Source organism: Falco peregrinus, chromosome 2 (genome assembly GCF_023634155.1).
Source record: "Falco peregrinus isolate bFalPer1 chromosome 2, bFalPer1.pri, whole genome shotgun sequence".
Lineage (NCBI taxonomy): Eukaryota > Metazoa > Chordata > Aves > Falconiformes > Falconidae > Falco > Falco peregrinus.
In genome coordinates this window covers 88028545-88046762 of record NC_073722.1, presented here as the reverse complement: position 1 = coordinate 88046762, position 18218 = coordinate 88028545, and the positions used below count along the sequence as shown (strand labels likewise).

General features: G+C 43.4%; 1 protein-coding gene across 4 annotated transcripts in view; it reads right to left on the bottom strand.

Annotated features, from left to right (window-relative positions):
- Nucleotides 1-1803: 1803 nt before the first annotated feature.
- The window catches only part of HIC2 (HIC ZBTB transcriptional repressor 2), a 75762-nt gene continuing 59347 nt past the window's right edge, over nucleotides 1804-18218 (bottom strand). For 2 of the 4 annotated variants that reach the window (XM_055795497.1, XM_055795498.1), the window contains one exon: nucleotides 1804-4534. In XM_055795497.1, the coding sequence (XP_055651472.1) occupies nucleotides 2786-4498 (1713 nt within the window). In that variant the 5' untranslated portion in view covers nucleotides 4499-4534 and the 3' untranslated portion in view covers nucleotides 1804-2785. Of the gene's footprint in view, nucleotides 4535-9187; nucleotides 9321-10749; nucleotides 10894-18218 lie in introns of all 4 variants that reach the window. The other 2 variants (XM_055795495.1, XM_055795494.1) reach the window with 2 other exon arrangements.

Below are 18218 nucleotides of genomic sequence, written 5' to 3'. Positions count from 1 at the left end.
GCCTCAGCCTAAGCCAGCATGGGATTCAGCTCAGCTTCAGGATGGCTGGAGGGAAGATAAAGGCAGGGTGAAAGTACCTGGGAACCAATCTTGCACAGCTGTCCCTGGGCCCTGCTGAGACTTGCTCTGAGAAAAAAAAGTAGATGGCAAGGCCTTCCCTGTCCTCCCCAAAGACTATTTTGGGGATGTTCTTGGGGGGTTTGGCAAGGAATCAAGGAGAGAAGAATTCAAAATATATTCAAAATGTGGAAGTGCTAAAGATACTAAAACCCCACCTAACCCCCAAAAGAAAACAGCGCATCTCAGCACAATGAGAAAAAAAATGAAAATCCATGCTCTCCTCTCAAGCTCCACAGCATCCGGGAGCAAGCAGACAATGGCACTGGGAGAAGCGCGCAGGAGCGCGGTGGGCGAGAGGGGCGAGCGTGTTCCCTGTACATGACACCAGGCCAAGGCTCAGCGCCTTTGGGTTGTCTATTGCTTGGAGCCTGGATTCCAGTTTCCTCAGTTCATTCAATTGACCCAAAAACTTCTCATGGACTAGTCTACCTAAACAAAAACAAACAAAAAATAAAAACCACAAAAAAACAACAAAACCCAAACAAAACAAACAAAAAAACCCCAATAGAAAATGAAGCTTATATTTCTTTGTTTTAGTCAAACATGCTCACTTTCTTCTTTTTTTTTTTTTTTCTTTTTTCTTTTTGGTCAAAACTTTAAAAAATTGGTTTTGTTTTTTTAAAAAAGACAAAATGTGAGGTTTGGTAAACCTTACGCATCAAGACTATACTGGTTTGAGTGGAAAAAACAAAACAAACAAACAAAAAAAATTAAAAAACACAAGTGTAAACCTTACTCAATTCAGAAGGGATGATTCTACTGGCTGTGAATTTTTACCACCACAGTCACGGGAGGCTTGAAATAAGCCATAGCTTTCCACAAGGTCACGCCAACAAAGTCAAGGGGGCCAAGAATTGGTGGGCTAAGTTCTCTGTCTTCTCTCCTAAACCAATAGCAGCTGTTGGCTGTGATGTCTTATGCAGATGTTGCAAGAACATTTTGTTTCTTTTTCTTTTCATTTTTCTTTTTTTTTTTTTGTGTGCGTGTGTTAAATTGTCTAAAAGGGAGGATATGAAACACTTTGGTTTTCTTTTTCCTCCTCTCCCCCACCTTATTGCACTCTGGATTCTAGTAAATTATAGGCTGCTATGCCCTCACCCTCTGTCCTGCCAGGTGTTTACAGACTGACCCAGATGTGCTGGGGGAGCGGAAGATGAGGGGGACATTTTCCCCTCCCCATAGTATCCAGATTTAATAAACAAAGCTGGAAAGGGCCCAAAAAGCTCAGAGACGTTTTCTTCTTTTATCTAAAAGTGACTACAAACAGCCAAGAGACTGCGAATGAGCCAGTCCAAGCTGCCAGCACAGCCTCTGGCTCAGTGTATTTTTTGCTTTGTCTTTGGCCAAGCTTTGCTTTAACATTTCTCTAGCTGACTTTTAATGGAAGGACGGGGTGGTAAAAATCCCTTAACTTTAATTTAGCTTCTACTTTTATACATTTAATTACTTACAATAAGAGAAAAAGAATGCCTAATCTTTCACTAACCATCTTATTGTTCTCATGAATTCAAGAGGTAGCAAAGGTAACAAGTCTGTCCACACAGACTCACTCTTTAGTGAGGGAGGAAAGCTAAAAACATACACACACACAAAAAATAAAATAAAAAATAATAAAAAAGTACCTAAGGAACTTGTAGCAAGTCCAGCCTACATCAAACCCCCTCCCCACCCACCCACCCTAGAATTAACCTCAGACCTTCCAGTTCAAACATTCACATAAACGTTACAATGGTTTTTCCTTTAATAAAACAAGTACCTCTAAGCAAAGAATATTCATACGAAACTACTAGAAAAGTAAAGACGACCCCCTGCTCACTGAAAGAAATTCCCAGGGCATCCAGTCCCTGTTCAGTCATGGGTAAGGCAGAAGAGGTTTGTGTGTTTTGTGGAAAAGGTGGCTTGTGGTTACGTGTGCCAAGGATAAAGATCAAAACCAAAACAGGGAGGGATGGTGAGGAAGGCATCGCCATTCCTTTAAGTGAAGTACTCGGGCTGGTGCACACCAGGTAGACTGCTATCCCCACCATCGCCAGCCCAGGGGAGGGTGATGGGTTCCACCACTGCTATGGCTTTCCCACAGTATCTGAGGGGGCTGCCAACCCTGTGACATGGTCCACAGACAGAGCTTCTGGCTTGTGAATGTAATGCTATGTTATTTCACAGCTACTCAGGCCACTGAAAAGGTGTACTTTATTTTCTTTTTAATGGCAAGAAATGCCCCTACTAATCTGGCTTCAAGAGAGGAGACAAGTAGCATGATAGTAACACAAAAGAAAGAGGCAGGGAGGGAGGAGCCAGCAGGGGCTGAAAGTTCCCCACAGTCCCCCTACCTGCTCCAGATAATCAATATGGCAATGACATCAATGTGCACAAAAAGAGGTGGCATTTCTTGCCAGATCACCAAGATTTGGAGGGAAAGTTGGACTAAATGCATCAGCTTGGCTGTGGACCTTTCTTTTTAAAAAAAAAGGGAAAAAAGGAACTTTTTTTTTTTAAAATGTTAAAGCTACATTTGTTTAGGCCTCCCATGACTGAACAGAGTATGGGGAGTTGCCCCCTTTTTTGTTTGTTTTTTTCTTTTTTCTTTTTTTTTTTTTTAAGCAGCAAGTCTACAGAAAGGTAAATCACTGCGGATGGGCTCGAAGCTCATTCTGGAGTCTTTGGCTTATGTGGGAGAGGTATGCATTCGCAGGTGGCTGATCAGATTGCGCTGCTGGGTGAATTTCCCACCACACAGTTGACATTCGTAAGGTTTTTCTCCTGAGTGGACACGCATATGCTCTGTCAGTCGGTACTGCCGGGTAAAGCGCATCCCGCATTCCTCGCAAGCAAAGGGCTTGAGCCCCAAGTGGCTGCGCATGTGCCGTGTCATGGTGCCCCGCTGCGTGAACATCTTGCCACAGATGTTGCAAGGGAAGGGCCGCGTCAGCCAATGAGTCTTCTCATGCTGCCGCAGCGTGGCTGGATCCTTGTAGCTCTTCTCACACACCGAACACTTGAAGGGCCGGGACTCCGTGCCGTAGGACTGGTTGGGGTTGGATAAATCCTCGGCTTCATCCTTGCCGCCGTATGTGCCTTCCTCCTTGATGTAAAGGTCTTCCTCAGTGTGCGTCTCCACATGGGCATTGAGCTGCTCAGAGCTGGGGAAACCTTTGCCACAGGGGATACAGACATACAGGTTGTCACCATAGGCCACTGGCTCAAACCCCTCCTGCCGGTAGACATAGTTGGCACTAGTGTGCCCGCCGCTCTCGCTCTCACTCTGGCCGCTGTCATCGCTGTTCTCCTTACCATTTTCCACCTCCTCCTTACACGGGTAGGGTAGGTCTGCGCCATAGGCCCCGGCCAGACTCCGCTCCACAGACTTGGACAAGGGCCCCAGCAGGATACCATTGGGCAGCCCTTCACCCTCGTCCCTGTCTTTGCCCCCCTCCTTTCGGTCAAAGGCATTGTCTTTCTTGATCCACTCCTTCTTGCGGGACGAGTGGCGGAGGCCCTTGCGCTGGCTGCTCTCTGTCAGTGAGTGGTGGCACTCTTCGCTCAGATCCATCTCCATGGGGTCGCTGCTGTCTGCCATGCTGTGGGGGGCTCCGACTCCAGACTCGTCGAACGATGAGGCACTGTTGGCTGCGGGGGCTGAGGCAGATTGGGGAGAGCCATGCTGGCTTTCGCTGTGCTGCGTGTCATCGTGGGAGGCTGCAACAGGGAGCGACGGGCTTTTTTTGGACAGGTCGAGGCCTAGCTCCTGGTCGCCGGTGCTCCCATTTGCACTGCTGCCCCCACCGCCGTTCTTACTGGCTCCCCTGCTTAAGGAGTGACAGTTCTCTTGGTTGGAGCTGCTGATGAAGACCTCGTCATCAGAGAGCTTTCCCTTTGATAGCTCCTTTGAATGTGAGCCCTTCAACCCCTCGTTTGACCCTGAATAGCGAGCTTGGATGACCGAAGCAGTGGAAAGTCTCTGACTCCTGGCAGATCTCCCAACACCAAGGCCACCGGCCTTGCCAGCAAAGGACTTGCCATTCCGCTTCAGCTTCTTTCTACAGAGAGCTGCCAGGTCGTGCAGTTGGAGGTAGCTTGCTGCGGTGAGGAGAGCATTAAAGTTCTGTTCACCGGGCTGGTCAGTCGTTAAGAGCTTACCAGTATAAATAAAGTCCAAGATCTGCCGGAACACGGTGGGGTTCACCATGTCCGTGTCTAAGTTAATCAGGTTGTCATGCAGGACAAGGGATTTGAAATACATGCTGCTGGCTGCCAGGATGTTCTTATGGGCACGAAACAGGGCATTTTCTACCACGATGATAACATCACAGAGGAAACCTTTGGCTCGTTGCTGGTTCAGCTGCAGTAGCAGTTGTTTGGCATGATTTGGCAGTTCCATCTCCACCTTCTCTTCCTTTCACCTTCACCTTACCACCTGCAAAACAGGAGGACGAGAGGTGTGAACCTGCTGTTTCCACTTGAACAAGTCTATATTTAATAGACTGGCTGTACACAGTGCAGTCTGTATTAGGCTTGACGCTGACTAAGGAGCTCTGCGTACATTCAACCCTGCAAGCTGTGATCCTGCTTGGAATACAGTCTTCTAGAAGTATTCCTCATGCTAAGATTTGATTCCAGCCTTTCAAAAATCAGATTTGTAAGTATCTTTTTATAAAAGCAATCATAGTTTGCCTGGAAATACTATTCAGAAGTTACCAGCAGGAAAAAAATAGTTAGGCACAGGGGAAAGCTGTTTCCCTCTCCTGACATAAGTCTGAAAGGGAGGATGAAGAGCAAGAAAAAAAAAAAAAGGAAGAATAAAGAAGCATCTACTTCACTTCCATTTGCATATCTGAGCATGTAAAATAATTAGCATAAGCTGCATCTTCCCTGCTTTAACATGTAGTTTTGTTTCTTGGCTCTTACATGTTGAAATGTTATAACGCCCAGCTGCTCTGGGGTTGAGAAAATTACACGTAGCAACTAAATCCATTGAAATTGAATTGATCACACTGAGGTGTGAACGGGAAATCTCCTTAAGAGTAGGAAAGGCTGCTTTACAAACCACCCCCTTGGCAATGTCGCTGTCCCAATCCATTGACATGAAGGGCTAGAATCAACCCTGAACTGGCTGAAATTCAGGATGTTGAGCTAGCTAAATGCCACCAAATGTCTTCACCAATCTGAAACTGTTTTCTTAAATTAATTCTTTAGTTTTGAAGGAATTTTTTTAAAACTAATAGACTCAGGTAATCTGTCTCAAGTCACTGTCTCTCTACCCTGAAGTACTAGGAAGAAAGGAAGATTGTGGTTACCTCTTTGTAGTTCATGTATTTCAAAACCAGTATTCATGACTTATTTTAGTTTAGATATTTATATTGGCTTTCCAGTAGCATGGATTGTAGGAAATACCTAGTTTGAGGCATATCAGAACTAATTGCAATTGAAGGTTTGGTAGATGCAATACATAAAGACCAGAATTTAAATCTGGGGCTACATTCAGGAATACAAGATCAACTTTTAAACTTTTTTTCTTGAGTTTTTTGTTTGAAAGTGCCAACTATTACTTGTAATGGGCATTTATCTGTTGAAGTTGGTTTAAAATAGTTTCTAATGTTCAAATTTGAAATTACATACCAAACATGTAACAGTCACCTTTAGCCCTTCCACTTCCTTACTTCCTTTCCCACTTCATCGTATTATTGAGAGATTTCTCTTTTTGAAGAAGGAGCAGGCCATAAGGTCATAGAAATGAAGAGCTTAAGTTTTCTCTTAAAATCATCATCAGTTAACGTTTTTATTGCTTGTGAGTCCCATTACAACGTTCTGTCCCATCAAATTTCTGATGATGAAGCATTAGACTGCATTATCTTCCCTCTGTGTCAAGTATGTGTACACAAGAAAAAGAAATAAGGAGTGATACTGTCAATATTAAAAATAGCCTCCCTCAGACCTGATTCTCACTAATTGGTGATAAATAGATTAAATTTGGCAGAAAGGTAGTGAACTTACATCATCCATTTCTGCACAACAAAAAGATTTTGCTTTATGAAAAAAGCTATCAAGAAGCAAATGAATGCAATTTTTCTTGCAATTTTGCTGCCTGACTAGCCTCATACATAATACTTCTACCAACAGATCTGCCAGGCAAGTGCCTCCCTTCTTCTACAGGACACATTTCTTCACTTGGTTAGCTAGTCAGCATGGTACTTTGTTATGCATTTGGTAGAATTTTGTGACCCCCATTCAGTGCTCCAACACCTAATTAAGCATCCACACAGATCTCAGTGGCTCGTCACCTTGACCCACAGCTAAAATGGCTGCTCTGATTTTTCTGTTCTGTATTGTTTCAGCAATGGATGGGAACCCAAGATGACAGTGGTTTCACCACTGTGCCTTTGTGCACATGAGTATTGTTCCCAGAGGTGACTGGCTTTAGAAAGGGTGGCAACCAGAAGGAGGGAATACAGGTTTGCCATGGTGCTAGCCAGTTATTTCTTCTCGATCTATAGTCTTTCTGTCATAGAAACTCACCCTTCAGCATCACAAAAACATGGTAAGAGACAGGGATTACCACCACTGAACAGTGTTGAGCACTTTAAAAACAAGTTTTGCTGTAATTAGTTACATCAGAGTTGCAGCACACAGGCAATGTGTCTGGTTCTAGTGGCTTGCTTCCAGAATTGCTGATTAAGAGGAAGAAGCAACAGCACAGAGGCACCAAATACCCACTTTTATCTAGCCAGGCCAGTAAAAGCACTTACTTCTGGGTCACCGAGATATATTGATAGGAGAGGACAAAAACATGGCTTGCAACATAACACAGCATCTATATATATAATACATCCTGCTCAAGAATAGCAAGAAGCAGACTACTACTACACTATTTTCACTACAAACATAATGGTGCTTTTCCATGCATAACCTGCAAAATCTCTGGATATGTTTTTAAGTGTTCCATAAAGGACAAATATGGGAAAGGAAAGGAAACAGCACAGCCAATATTTTTTTTGCCTAAACAGACTAAAAAAGTATGTTACTAAAGTAAAAGCAAGCTTATTTCCCATTCATGTGGCACTTGAGGCAGAGGTCTAGAAATCTCTGTATATGTGTTTGTCTAAGCCTTTGCAAAGAGTCAAGGTTTGCAGCAGCTATCAATAGGAAATATTTTTAGATTTTTACTTTTTTGTTTTGTTTTTACTTTTTTTTTTTTCTTCTTTCTACCTTAAGTGATATTGAAACCAGGTAATGAGCCTGCAGGGAAAGCCCTGGAAACAGAGGTAGAATTATAGTTTTGCTTTTTACTGGCATTCATGAGGAAGATAATGTTGTTATTAAAACCTCAGTATGTTCTGCAGCATAAAAATTAGCATAGTACAAGTTATTTAAATTACCTCTATTTATCTCATATGTCAAATTTTACAGAAGTATTCACATTCAATAGGATTTAAGTATGAGGTGTAGGTTATTACCTTTAGTAGAATTTAAAAGCAGTGGTCAGGTTTAAGCACTATAACGCTGCCTATCAAATTTGAATTTGTTAGCTGAAGTCTTAACATGGATTTAGCAACCCCAACAAAATGTAGGCAGCAAAACTTTCAGCCAGGTTTAGAGCCCCATGTTTAAAATTCTGCCAGAACTGCCCACAGAGGGCTTTTACCAGGACAGCACCATGGGTCAGAGAACACACCTTTGACTGACGTACCTTTGTTGACAAAAGCTTTATAGCATCAACCTGGTTTGTTTATCTTGTGCAGTCCTGAACAAAAATAAATCCATTGCAGGTATTATCCAGAGCTGACCAGTTACAAACCCTTCTTTAGCAGTGATGCATTTCAGAGGTGAGGGAAGAGGGGAGTGTTGGAAATCTTGTTAGCAAAAGAGAAGCAGGCATTATTCCTTAATCTATAACATTCCTAAGATCTCATTTCTAGCTGAAAGCATGGGACCAAAGACGAACTATGAGATTAAGTCCAGTATAAAAGTTAGCACATCTTCCCAAACAAGTGGTAGATGCTGCCTTACAAGGCTTTGCTATCCTTTAGTTTGCAGAGGCTGGCTCTAACAAACCCTAAACATTTGGATAGCATCATGAGCAGCAATAACAACAACAAAAGCCCCCAAAAGCTCTGAAAAATCACAGTGGTTTATATTTCTTGTATCTCAGTATAATTTGTAAGAACCCTTCATTTTCTGTTTTCTGCAAAAAGAGAAGAAACATATTCCCAGTTCAGAGGAGCCCTGGCTCAGAAAAGGCTCAGATGCATTTCTAATTAAAAAAAAAAACAAACACAAACAACAACAAACCCCAGACCTCAAGAATATGTAGATGTCTCAATAGGGTCACAGTCTTTTATCATTGAATTTGGTGTGCAAAATTTAACTCCTTTGCATTTAAAACAGAATAACAGAAGGGCTTGGACAAATCTTTTTTCAGATTCAGTTACTTCCTAGTCATTCAAGACATAGTTTTTAGAGCAGTGAACCTGCTTAAACATTCCTGTGCAAGCAGGGAATGAAGCAAGACTGAAGCTCTCTGCTACCTCCACCATATCCATGACACCAAGACACAGCGCATGCAAAGACATGAAAAATACAGGGCACAAATCACAGAATACAGTGATGCTGCAAGCAGATGCCACACATCAAACAAAGCTTTGCAAGCTAAAAGCCAATAGCATCTTCATAAGCAGTATTGCCCAAGGAGCTGGCTAACAGTTAGCTGCTGTGCCAGCCTGGGGCACACTGTGAAGATTGTGCAGAACACACAGACTGCTGCAGGAGCTGTGCTACTCTCACTACAAAGCAGAAAAAATGAAGTTTTTTCTCAATTTCCACAAAGACTCTGGATATCACAGAAAATTAGATTGCCAAAGTACAGGAGAAGAGGAATCCCTTCACCCCTTTTAAATAGTATAAAATCTACATATTCACTAAAAAGAATCAGTTCTGTAATGTCACTAAATCTCTTCCTCAACATAATTGCTGAATGAATTCTACTAAATGTGCTATCTTAGCAACCTCTGGCAGGAGATGCTATTTGATTTCATCTCTGAGTTATAGATTGCAGCATATGAATATTGTTTACCTTTTAAGAAGCAACACCAGTGAAGCAAAGAATCAATCAAAAACAGATCTAAGGAATCACTCATTTCACGTAGAGGATTTGTGGATGGATGAGAAGGCTAGACACCGAGCACCTGAACAGTGAACTAACAGTACTGCAGATAAAAACCAACAAACAGATTAGATGTGATGTATCAAATTAGATGCTGTTAAAGTGTTAGCCTAACATGTTTTAATACACCTAGGAAAAGATAGTGGCCTGCTTTACTTATTTCTCCACCTTCCCAAGCAGTTGAGCTGCACCAAGCAGACACTGCAGCAGTGAGCGTAAGGAAGAACAAGACAAAATTATTTAGTTTCCTACATTGCTCTTCCCCACCAATTTACTTCTGACATTAAAAATGCTGTGTCCAGCTGCTACTGGTTCTGGGTGAAACTGACACAGATGACTTCTGCACCCCTCAGTTTCAGATAAACTAACTTTTTTAGAGCACTTGACAACCTCACCGGGAAGAGAGCTTTCCTGTTGCTCACTGGCTCATCTGATCTTCCTCTCCTTGCATCCCAACAGAACCTATTTCCAGGACTTTCCCAAAGCATCAGTGAAGTGGGCTTTCATGGCCACTAACCTTCCCCCCAGGAGCTGCAGTTGGCAGGTCATTAGCCCGTGCCTTTTAAAGGTATTCAAATTCCAGAGCAGCAGAGGCATAGGGAGGAATGCAGGAACTGCTTTAGCCCAAGTGGTGCCCCAGCCCCTGTGAGCAGGCAGACAGCAGAACTCAGAAGAGGCAAGTACATGCGTTTTCATCATTGGCAGTGGAGCAGTAAAAGCTCTGTGAGGTGGGCTCAAGTAGAAAACAGGATGCATCGCCCTTGTTTTTCTCACAGGAATATCTCTCACTTCAAAATAGGTAAGACCAACATATCAGGTTACTTGGGGAGAGGTCTGCAGAGCTGGGGAAGGGAGAGAAAGCAACATGCAGGACAGAGCAGGATGTGCAGCTGATGTTGCAGGTGTGGACATGGAAAGGAGGTGGATGGAGGATCATTTCGCAGAGGCTACCACATCAGCAAACTTAAAGTGGCCCTTGTTTAGTTTGTTACATTCCAATTAGTGCCAGGCAGAACTGCCCTCCCAGCTCCCTGAAGCAGCTCTTGCAGGACTCCCGCAGAAACAGCATAGCTTTGCTTATGGACACAAGCACCTGTTCGGTACCTCTGTGCGGCAACGTTTGGATGTTAGGTACATGGGCAATACATGCTCAACTGCTTACCAGCTCCTGGCCCAAAAAGGAGAGAAGAAAAAGAATGAGATGATTTCCCAATCCCTTCTCCTTCCTGTTCTAGAATAACAAGGAGGGCCTGACATAGCTAGGTCCTTCTCTACTGCATGGCAAACTGCCCAGGGAAGGGGAATCTTCATGGGTGAAAAGGGTAGGGGCCCTGGGTGCCTGAAAGCACTAACATCAGGAGAGCAAAGTGATTTCCAGGTAGTGCAAGGCTGCAGCAAAGCAGGAACACCTTGCTATACAAGCTGAGACTATGAGCAGTAGAATGCAGATTAACCACTTGGTTGCCGCTTACCATGCCAGGTACATTGGGCTAAAGGCACCTCCATCCAGTGCTGCCCGACGTGCCAGGTACATCCCATGATGTTCCATTGAAATCACAACAGGCCATCAATAGAACGTGGCTGCACAGATGCAGAATGGAGAACCAGCAGGGACGCTGTTAAATGCAATTAAAAAACTGCAATCAAAATTGAAACGTACATTTTAAAACGGCCACCTGCCTTAAATATGTAACTACTAGAACAACCTCCCCTCCACCCATCTCCCCGGAGCTGCTGAACTGCGACGGAAACAGAGCAGAAGGCCTCTGCAAGTTTCTTGATGATTCTCTCTGACCACCTCCATTCAGGACTCCAACAGCACTGAGGTTCGAACCAGTCCATACATATCCAAGAACAGCAGATCCCAGGATGACTGCACCAGCTTCCTTCGGCCCAGAAATTCAGGCAACTAAATATCACCATTTGGAAATGCCTCTATGAGGAGAAAAGCCTGGTGCCAGAGCTTCACGATCTCATTCCCCACACAGCACAGGCAATAGAAGAAACACTTAAATGCTAATCCTCTGTCCCCCTTCCCAAGCCTTTGAAATCCAGCTCTTCTTAGAGGTGTTACGGCATCAAGTAAAAAGGCTGGGCCCTTTGCCTTTTGTTACCTGTGGTGCAAGATGGGAAAAGAAAATACTGTATACCCTCTCCTATTTATAATGATGCTTCACTGATAATTTAATCTAGGTTCCTGGAGATTGAAGATCAAGTTGATTCAGGGTGAACTGCAGCTAGTACAAGAGTCACAGAACTTAAGATCTGTAATTCCACCCTTCCCTGCCCGAAGGAAAAAGCAACAATATCTTTTGAATGTCAGGGAAAGGCACTCAGCTTGTCAAACCTAGGGTACACTCTGCAGTGCCTATCCTCCTTCCTCCAGAGTTCGTGTGATCAGATCCGGCGGGATTATCAAGGAAGATAGTACAAGGGTAGATGCTAAGCATAAGACCTTCTCTACAAGTGGTGATGCTGCCTCAGTGGAAAAAAAAACCACCACAAAACCAAACAAAAAAAACCCACCCAAAACCCAAAACACCACAAAAAACCCCACCCCAGAACAGACTAAACCTACAGCCTTACAGGGATTTCAACCAGGTTTTAAGACCCTCACAAGTGAAGAAACTTGTGCATAGCTTTTGCTGCATTGATGGCTGCATATCTCCAGCTGTGCTGCCAGACATAGAAATCTTACATTAAAAGTTAGAAAAATATTATCATTTTAACCTTAAAAGATAAAAGGCCAAATGAAAAAGACTTAGAATAATTAACGTAGTTGGATGAGGGAGAACACAAAGGAGGACACTGGCCTAGTAAATATAAAGGTCTTCATGAAAAGAGCACTGAATGTAAGGAGATAGTTCGTTCTTCCTGGTCATCTGCTGGGCTCAGGCCTAGGACAGTGTTCCCATCATTCCCACCTGCATTCTTACCCCCACAGTTCTGTAACTAAATCCCTTTCACACTGAACTAATAGGTCTTTTGTATTCAGATCGCCCTGTTTTGACTGCTATAGACTGAAGATTTTTAAATCTTGTCAATACAATGAAGAAATGAAATGTAAGCAAGTGTTTGCTTACTGACCTGGGTATGCTGAGCCAAGAGCATTTGCTGAACTAGCCTGAACAGACCACTGCCAGCATGAACAGGCCAACCCACATTTAAATAGTGTGCAGCTTTAAGCGTAATGGGCCAGATCCCCAGGGATTTGGAGCTTCCCCCTCTCCAAGAGATCACACACTCTAGGACTGCATATGAGCAACATACTACTGGCTGCATCTGCCAGCATCAGGGCTCTGCTAAACACTCAGCAACACTCAGCTTCAGGAAGGCTGAATGCTCTATAAAGGTATTTCTTGGACAGCAGCTCAAATGCAGATTTACACCCAGATTACAGCAATTTTGCTACTGTGAAGCAAGAAGCAGTTCTCCATAGTTTTATTTCCCCTCTAGGGCAGAGATTAGCAGAGAACTGCTTAAAACAAAGGTGTTTCCTACCGTTAGAACATCGCACTGCAGTCAGAAATGAAGCTTCCTGCCAATTCCTAAGCACAGAGCCCTCTTATATTATACATTTATTTTCAGTGCTGACATGAAGGAGCATAAGACTACCTAAACCTTTTAGTGGGAGGAGAAGAGAGGCACGGACATTGCAGATCTTGTCGAGCAGAGCCAGGCACTAAAAATTCCTGCATATCTGCAGAGCACAGTTGATCTCAGGAACACAGTAGTGGCACAGAACAAATAAAGCCTCAGAAGCCAGTGAGCAGCAATTGATGTTGGGCTCTTCTGCAGCCCTTCAACAACTGAGCAAGCTCAGTTCCAACCGTATCTGCATTGCAAGTAGTAAAGGCAGCTCTGATATCCCATGCTAATCTAATGACTTGTTATTGCACTAAAATACCACATGTTCAGCAGAGTAGCTCAGCCCACACAGGAGGAAGGACACCCTCTACCCATCCACCAGTTAAGGCCCCTTTGGTACACAAATTTCCTGTTTCCCAGCTACCTTTCCGCCTCGATGTACAGATTTGTCCCTTTACAGTGCAAGAATGTAGGACATGACTAAAGGATTGTGGCTACCTCCCAGCTAATCCTAGAGAGTGTTAGGCAAGATCAACAACCCTATGAGTTACACCAAACGAGAAGATGCTTCTGGTCCTAAAAGCTTGGGCCCTGTCCTTCAGTATGGTAGGCCACAGTTGGCAGGGGGTGCACAGGGTGGCAGCTTCATGCTGAGCATTGCTCAGGGGGTGAGAGCACGCAGCACGGTGGAGAAGGAACATCAGAGAAAAAGGAACATCATGATCCTTTTCCAGCTGGGACTGTCTTATAGCACCCTCCCAGTTGCAGCACTGCTTTAGGGCTCTGAGTACACAGGTACAAGCTGATAACTGCGTTGTGAAACACAGCAATACTGGAGCAAATGCATGGCCCTTTCAAATGTCCCTGCATCTGGGGAGGGATCTCCAGGACAGGGATGAGTCCAGCAGCTGTGAGCGTTAAATCCGCCAGCGACTGTGACTCAGACCCTTGGTTACAGCACTTGTTAGAGCAAACAAGGCCTCAGAGAACTGGGAGAAATGAGAGAGGTTTGATAAAGATCCTCCCAATCTGCCTGCTTATTTTTGTTTCTTGTGTGGACTCAGCAAACTTTTCTGCAGAGAGCAGCAGTCTCCACAGGAGTGTCTGCATACAGAATGCTGCTAATATCATGAGCTTGCTGCAATAGTTAATACTGAGCTCCATGCTGAAGGGTGCTGGAAGGACATGGTAGTAACAGCCTTGGACCAAAGTGTCATCTCTCTCACTGCATGCCAGATACCAGTGGGCACAGAAACAAATTTTTCTGTCTCATTTTCTTCTACAAGACCAAATCTCATCCCTTTATCTCACCTGTACCTACAGATGCAGCAGCAACAGCTCTCAACATAAATAAACAATGCCTTAAATACAGCACCTTTTGCCCTTTATCCACCATTTTCTCCACCCCACCCCCCCCAAGAACTGACCATGCACTCAGCCCTGTATTCTCAGGGAAATCTTTGTCTCTGACTTCACTGAAGTGAAGCTTATTCAAGCAAACTTCTGTTTAAGAGAAGTTTGGTCCTGGCAGTATCAAGACTGTACTACCTGCCAAACATCCCTCATCAAATCAAATCAAATTCTTAACTGATCACCCTGAACCCTTAATTTGGTTCTTTGCAACCACCAAAAATAGTTTCTGCAGCTCTGAGCCTGGCAAATGAGAAGATGCCAGAAAGCCACTATTGCTTGTAAAAGCAGAAGGCCTAACAGACTCAAAGTTTTGCAAACTGTCTGCATTGCATCTAAAACTATCCAAGCTGAAGATAATCTAAGGGGAAAGCAGGGTTTACTCATTTTCAAAATTCTTTGTTTCCTCAGCTGCCTCTCATCAACCACTACTTCTCATTTTGACTGTTTTATTCCTCTGTCTTCTTCACTTGAGACTTCACTTCCTTTATGCTCAGCTCACAGGCTGCAAGGAGATCACTTTACATACGATTCCAAAGTCCACCTCTTCCCAGCAAGGCTTCCATCCTGACATCCTTATCCTGCAGCATAGCCCAACAGTGGTCCAGGCCCGCAGATCTCTCCTGTGCATTTGGCCAGCCTTCTCTGTCAGTTTCTCAGCTTTGGGGATTACAGCCTCAGGCACCAGAGGCAGCCCAGCAAGGTCAGGGAGTGTTGAAAACTTTGCTACAATCCAAAGCACAGGTTCTTCTTCCTTTCCTTCCCTATACACTATTCTTGTCAGGGTTAAGGATTTTCTGGCAGTCCTCAAAACACACAAATTATAGGCTCTTGTGATGATTCAAAAACATCTCTCCATTTTTAAAAAAGTGGAAGGGGAAGAAAGAGCAAGGCAGAGAGGAAGGTACTTTTGCCCAAGATTTGGTTTTGAAAAGAGGATTGGCAGCCTGTGCACATGCTTTACCCTGTAATCTGAAAGCTCCTCAGGATAGGACCCCTAGAAGCATTTTATACTGAACCATATACCCACCCCAGAGCAAAAGTACCAGCGGCTCCCCACATCCATTCTAGTCTGCTCAGCTTCTCCTAAATCAACACTGCCAGAAGGCAAGACAGCACTGTAACAAATTAGCACCACTCACAATTTGTTGAAGTTGCTGTTCCATTGTTTGTTTATTTAAAACACGCGCGCACTTACACACACACACACCCCTCCAAGCTTGCTCTCTGCTGCCATCACCCAGACTCCAGATTTGTAGTCTCGGAGAGGCAAGCAAACGCGATGGATTAAACCCGTGCAGAGCAACAGCCACTGCACTGGGACTCTGCATTTTGCTCTTTCACTACAAGCAGAACAGAAGAATGCACACACCGTTCCAGTCTGGAAGATCAAGGTGTCAAAAATCCTTATTTTGGCACTTGACAAGGGAAGTGTTGTTAAGAAAAAGGAAGAGCCACAGGCTTGAAAGGACCCAGCACTAATAAAACTCTTAGTGCTAATGTTATTTATGAACATCCAAGGGAAGATCTGCACCCCTTATCAGCCCACAAGATGATAAGACCTTTAAAATAGGAAACATGTCTTATTTCATAAAGCACTGTATAAGTTCACAAAGTACAGTATTAGTGGTAATAAATTATTGTCAAAGTCCAGCAAAGAGGTGGCTACAAAACCTGAAAAAGTACCACTGCTCCCATTTCATTCTGAGCTCTGGTTGACCAGTTGTTCTGACTTTGTTTACTCTTATGCACCAGTCTGTTTTTACTTTAAGAGATTATTTGGGAAATGTGCTATGCTTTTATTTACACTGGAGAAATTAATGTTTTATCATGAGGTGATCACGACAAGGGTGATGTTAAAGAGCTGTAGTAGATTCTTATCCTTCCACTAAATACATGCTGGAAAATTAAACTGTATCAGTGTGCCAGCAGATTCCTTTACACAGCATTTCTGTCTGTAGGTACGTCCTGCACACAGAGCACCCTGCGATCTGAGTAGTTGCTCACCAGCTCATCATGTAGCCTATAAAGACAGCTTCTTTTTGATTTCTCTTGGTTCATATGACATTAAGCTTTGGGCTACTGCAGGCATATTTTAAAGGGCAGTAAGGTCAGCATCATCACTTCAAACCCTTATGTGCTTTCATTTAGTTGGTTTTTTTTGGTTTGGGTTTTTTGGGTTTTTTTTCATTTTAGAGAAGTTTTTCTGGTTTATGAATGCTCTAGATATTTATGTATTCTGGCTGCTGTATCACATACTGCTAACAGGTAGCTACATCATCCAAAGCATCTCTGCTGGCCTGGGTTGAGCATAGTTTTGGTTTCTGGACAGGTGAACACTAGATACCACAGTAACCTCCACCAGTTTAACAACAGTTAAGAAAATGACTAGATTTTATACACAGATTGAGACCTTTGCATGGAATTCTGCAGACAATTCCAATTTTATTCTTTGGATAACCCATGGTTTATCAAGTGTTTAAATACTTAAGCTTAACTATTTCAAAACCTACTCACTTTACATTTGTCACCAAAGTCAATTGCTAAGCAATTTGTGCATTTATTTCATGTCAGAAAAAAGCCTCAAAGAGTACAGAAGAATGGATCACCCTTCTTTCAGCATTATTAAAAGCATCTCATTGGTAATTATTCTCCTTAAGATAGGTGTGGGAGAGTGAAAAGCTGGAGCAGATTCTATTTATAGAAGATAACCTTGGGAAAAACAGGAGGTACCAGAGAAACAGGCATGATATTGTGACAGTACTGAACTAGCAGAAGACACAGGTGTACCAGGTATCTGTGCCAGAGAGCTCTGAGAACACAAATGTGGCTGGCCACACCTCCTGCAAGATTTAGGCTTGGCTGGCAGGTTTCATAGGCACTCAGATGAGAATTCACAGAGGCAATTCGCATATTTAAAAGCTTGAGCAAGAGTTAAAATAAACCAAAAACACACTAAAAGACTATTTTAAAAGCTTCCTGGATCACTTCCCGTAGAGCTCTCCCCTCTCAGCAAGGAAAGTGTTTAAACAAAAAAAGCAAAAAAATCCCAAACAGAACCAAAACAGCCAGAGAGACTGAAACCTCTGTCACAGATGAAACAATTCAGCAGTTTTATAGCTACATAAATAGGATCTGAATCTGGCCAGAGGAGTAATACATGTACAAACTACTGCTAACAGCCACAACAAACATTGATACTACACCTTAGACTGGACGGAAAAAGTAAAATTCTTATATCCTTACAACTTCTAACAGAGCCTACTGATAGAACAGCATCAAGAGACTCCCAGAGGATGTAAAAAGAGTATATTTTGTGAGGATATATCTGGATTAAAACATCTCTCTTGGCATTGTGCATTCCCAACACCTGTATCTAGTACCTAGCTGCTTTCAGTCCCTGGCCCACATTATTCAGCCACACACAGTTCTGTCATGGAGAAAGGCTGAATAAGTTGTAGCATTGTTACGCCACAGTGCAGGTGCTCCAAAGCACACGTATCCTGAGGCTCACAAACCTAAGACGACATATGCCTCATCAGCCACAGGGATATCCTGATGCCATCCAGCTTTCTCTGGCCCATCAAGTCAGTCCATCTAGGGTTAATCTAATCTATTCTCCACATGTTTTCTTGGCAGCCACCTCACTTAAAGAATATGTTTTAACATCAGGAAAACCACCCCAAAATCCAAAACAAGTCAGCTCCTATAAAGAGACAAGAAGGATGCCACCTATGCCACTTATTCAGGCATGATGTATCCTCCATCACGGATGCTAACATGGCTTTCACACACCTTGTTTCTCTGCTATCTCTGTGTAAGAAGCCTGACAATAATCCCAAATCCCCAGACCCTTCCAGGACCAGTCATTGCACACACAGACTCATTCCAGACAATTGAAGTCTTTTAACAGGGTATGTAACGTAAAAGCCCATTTAATCTT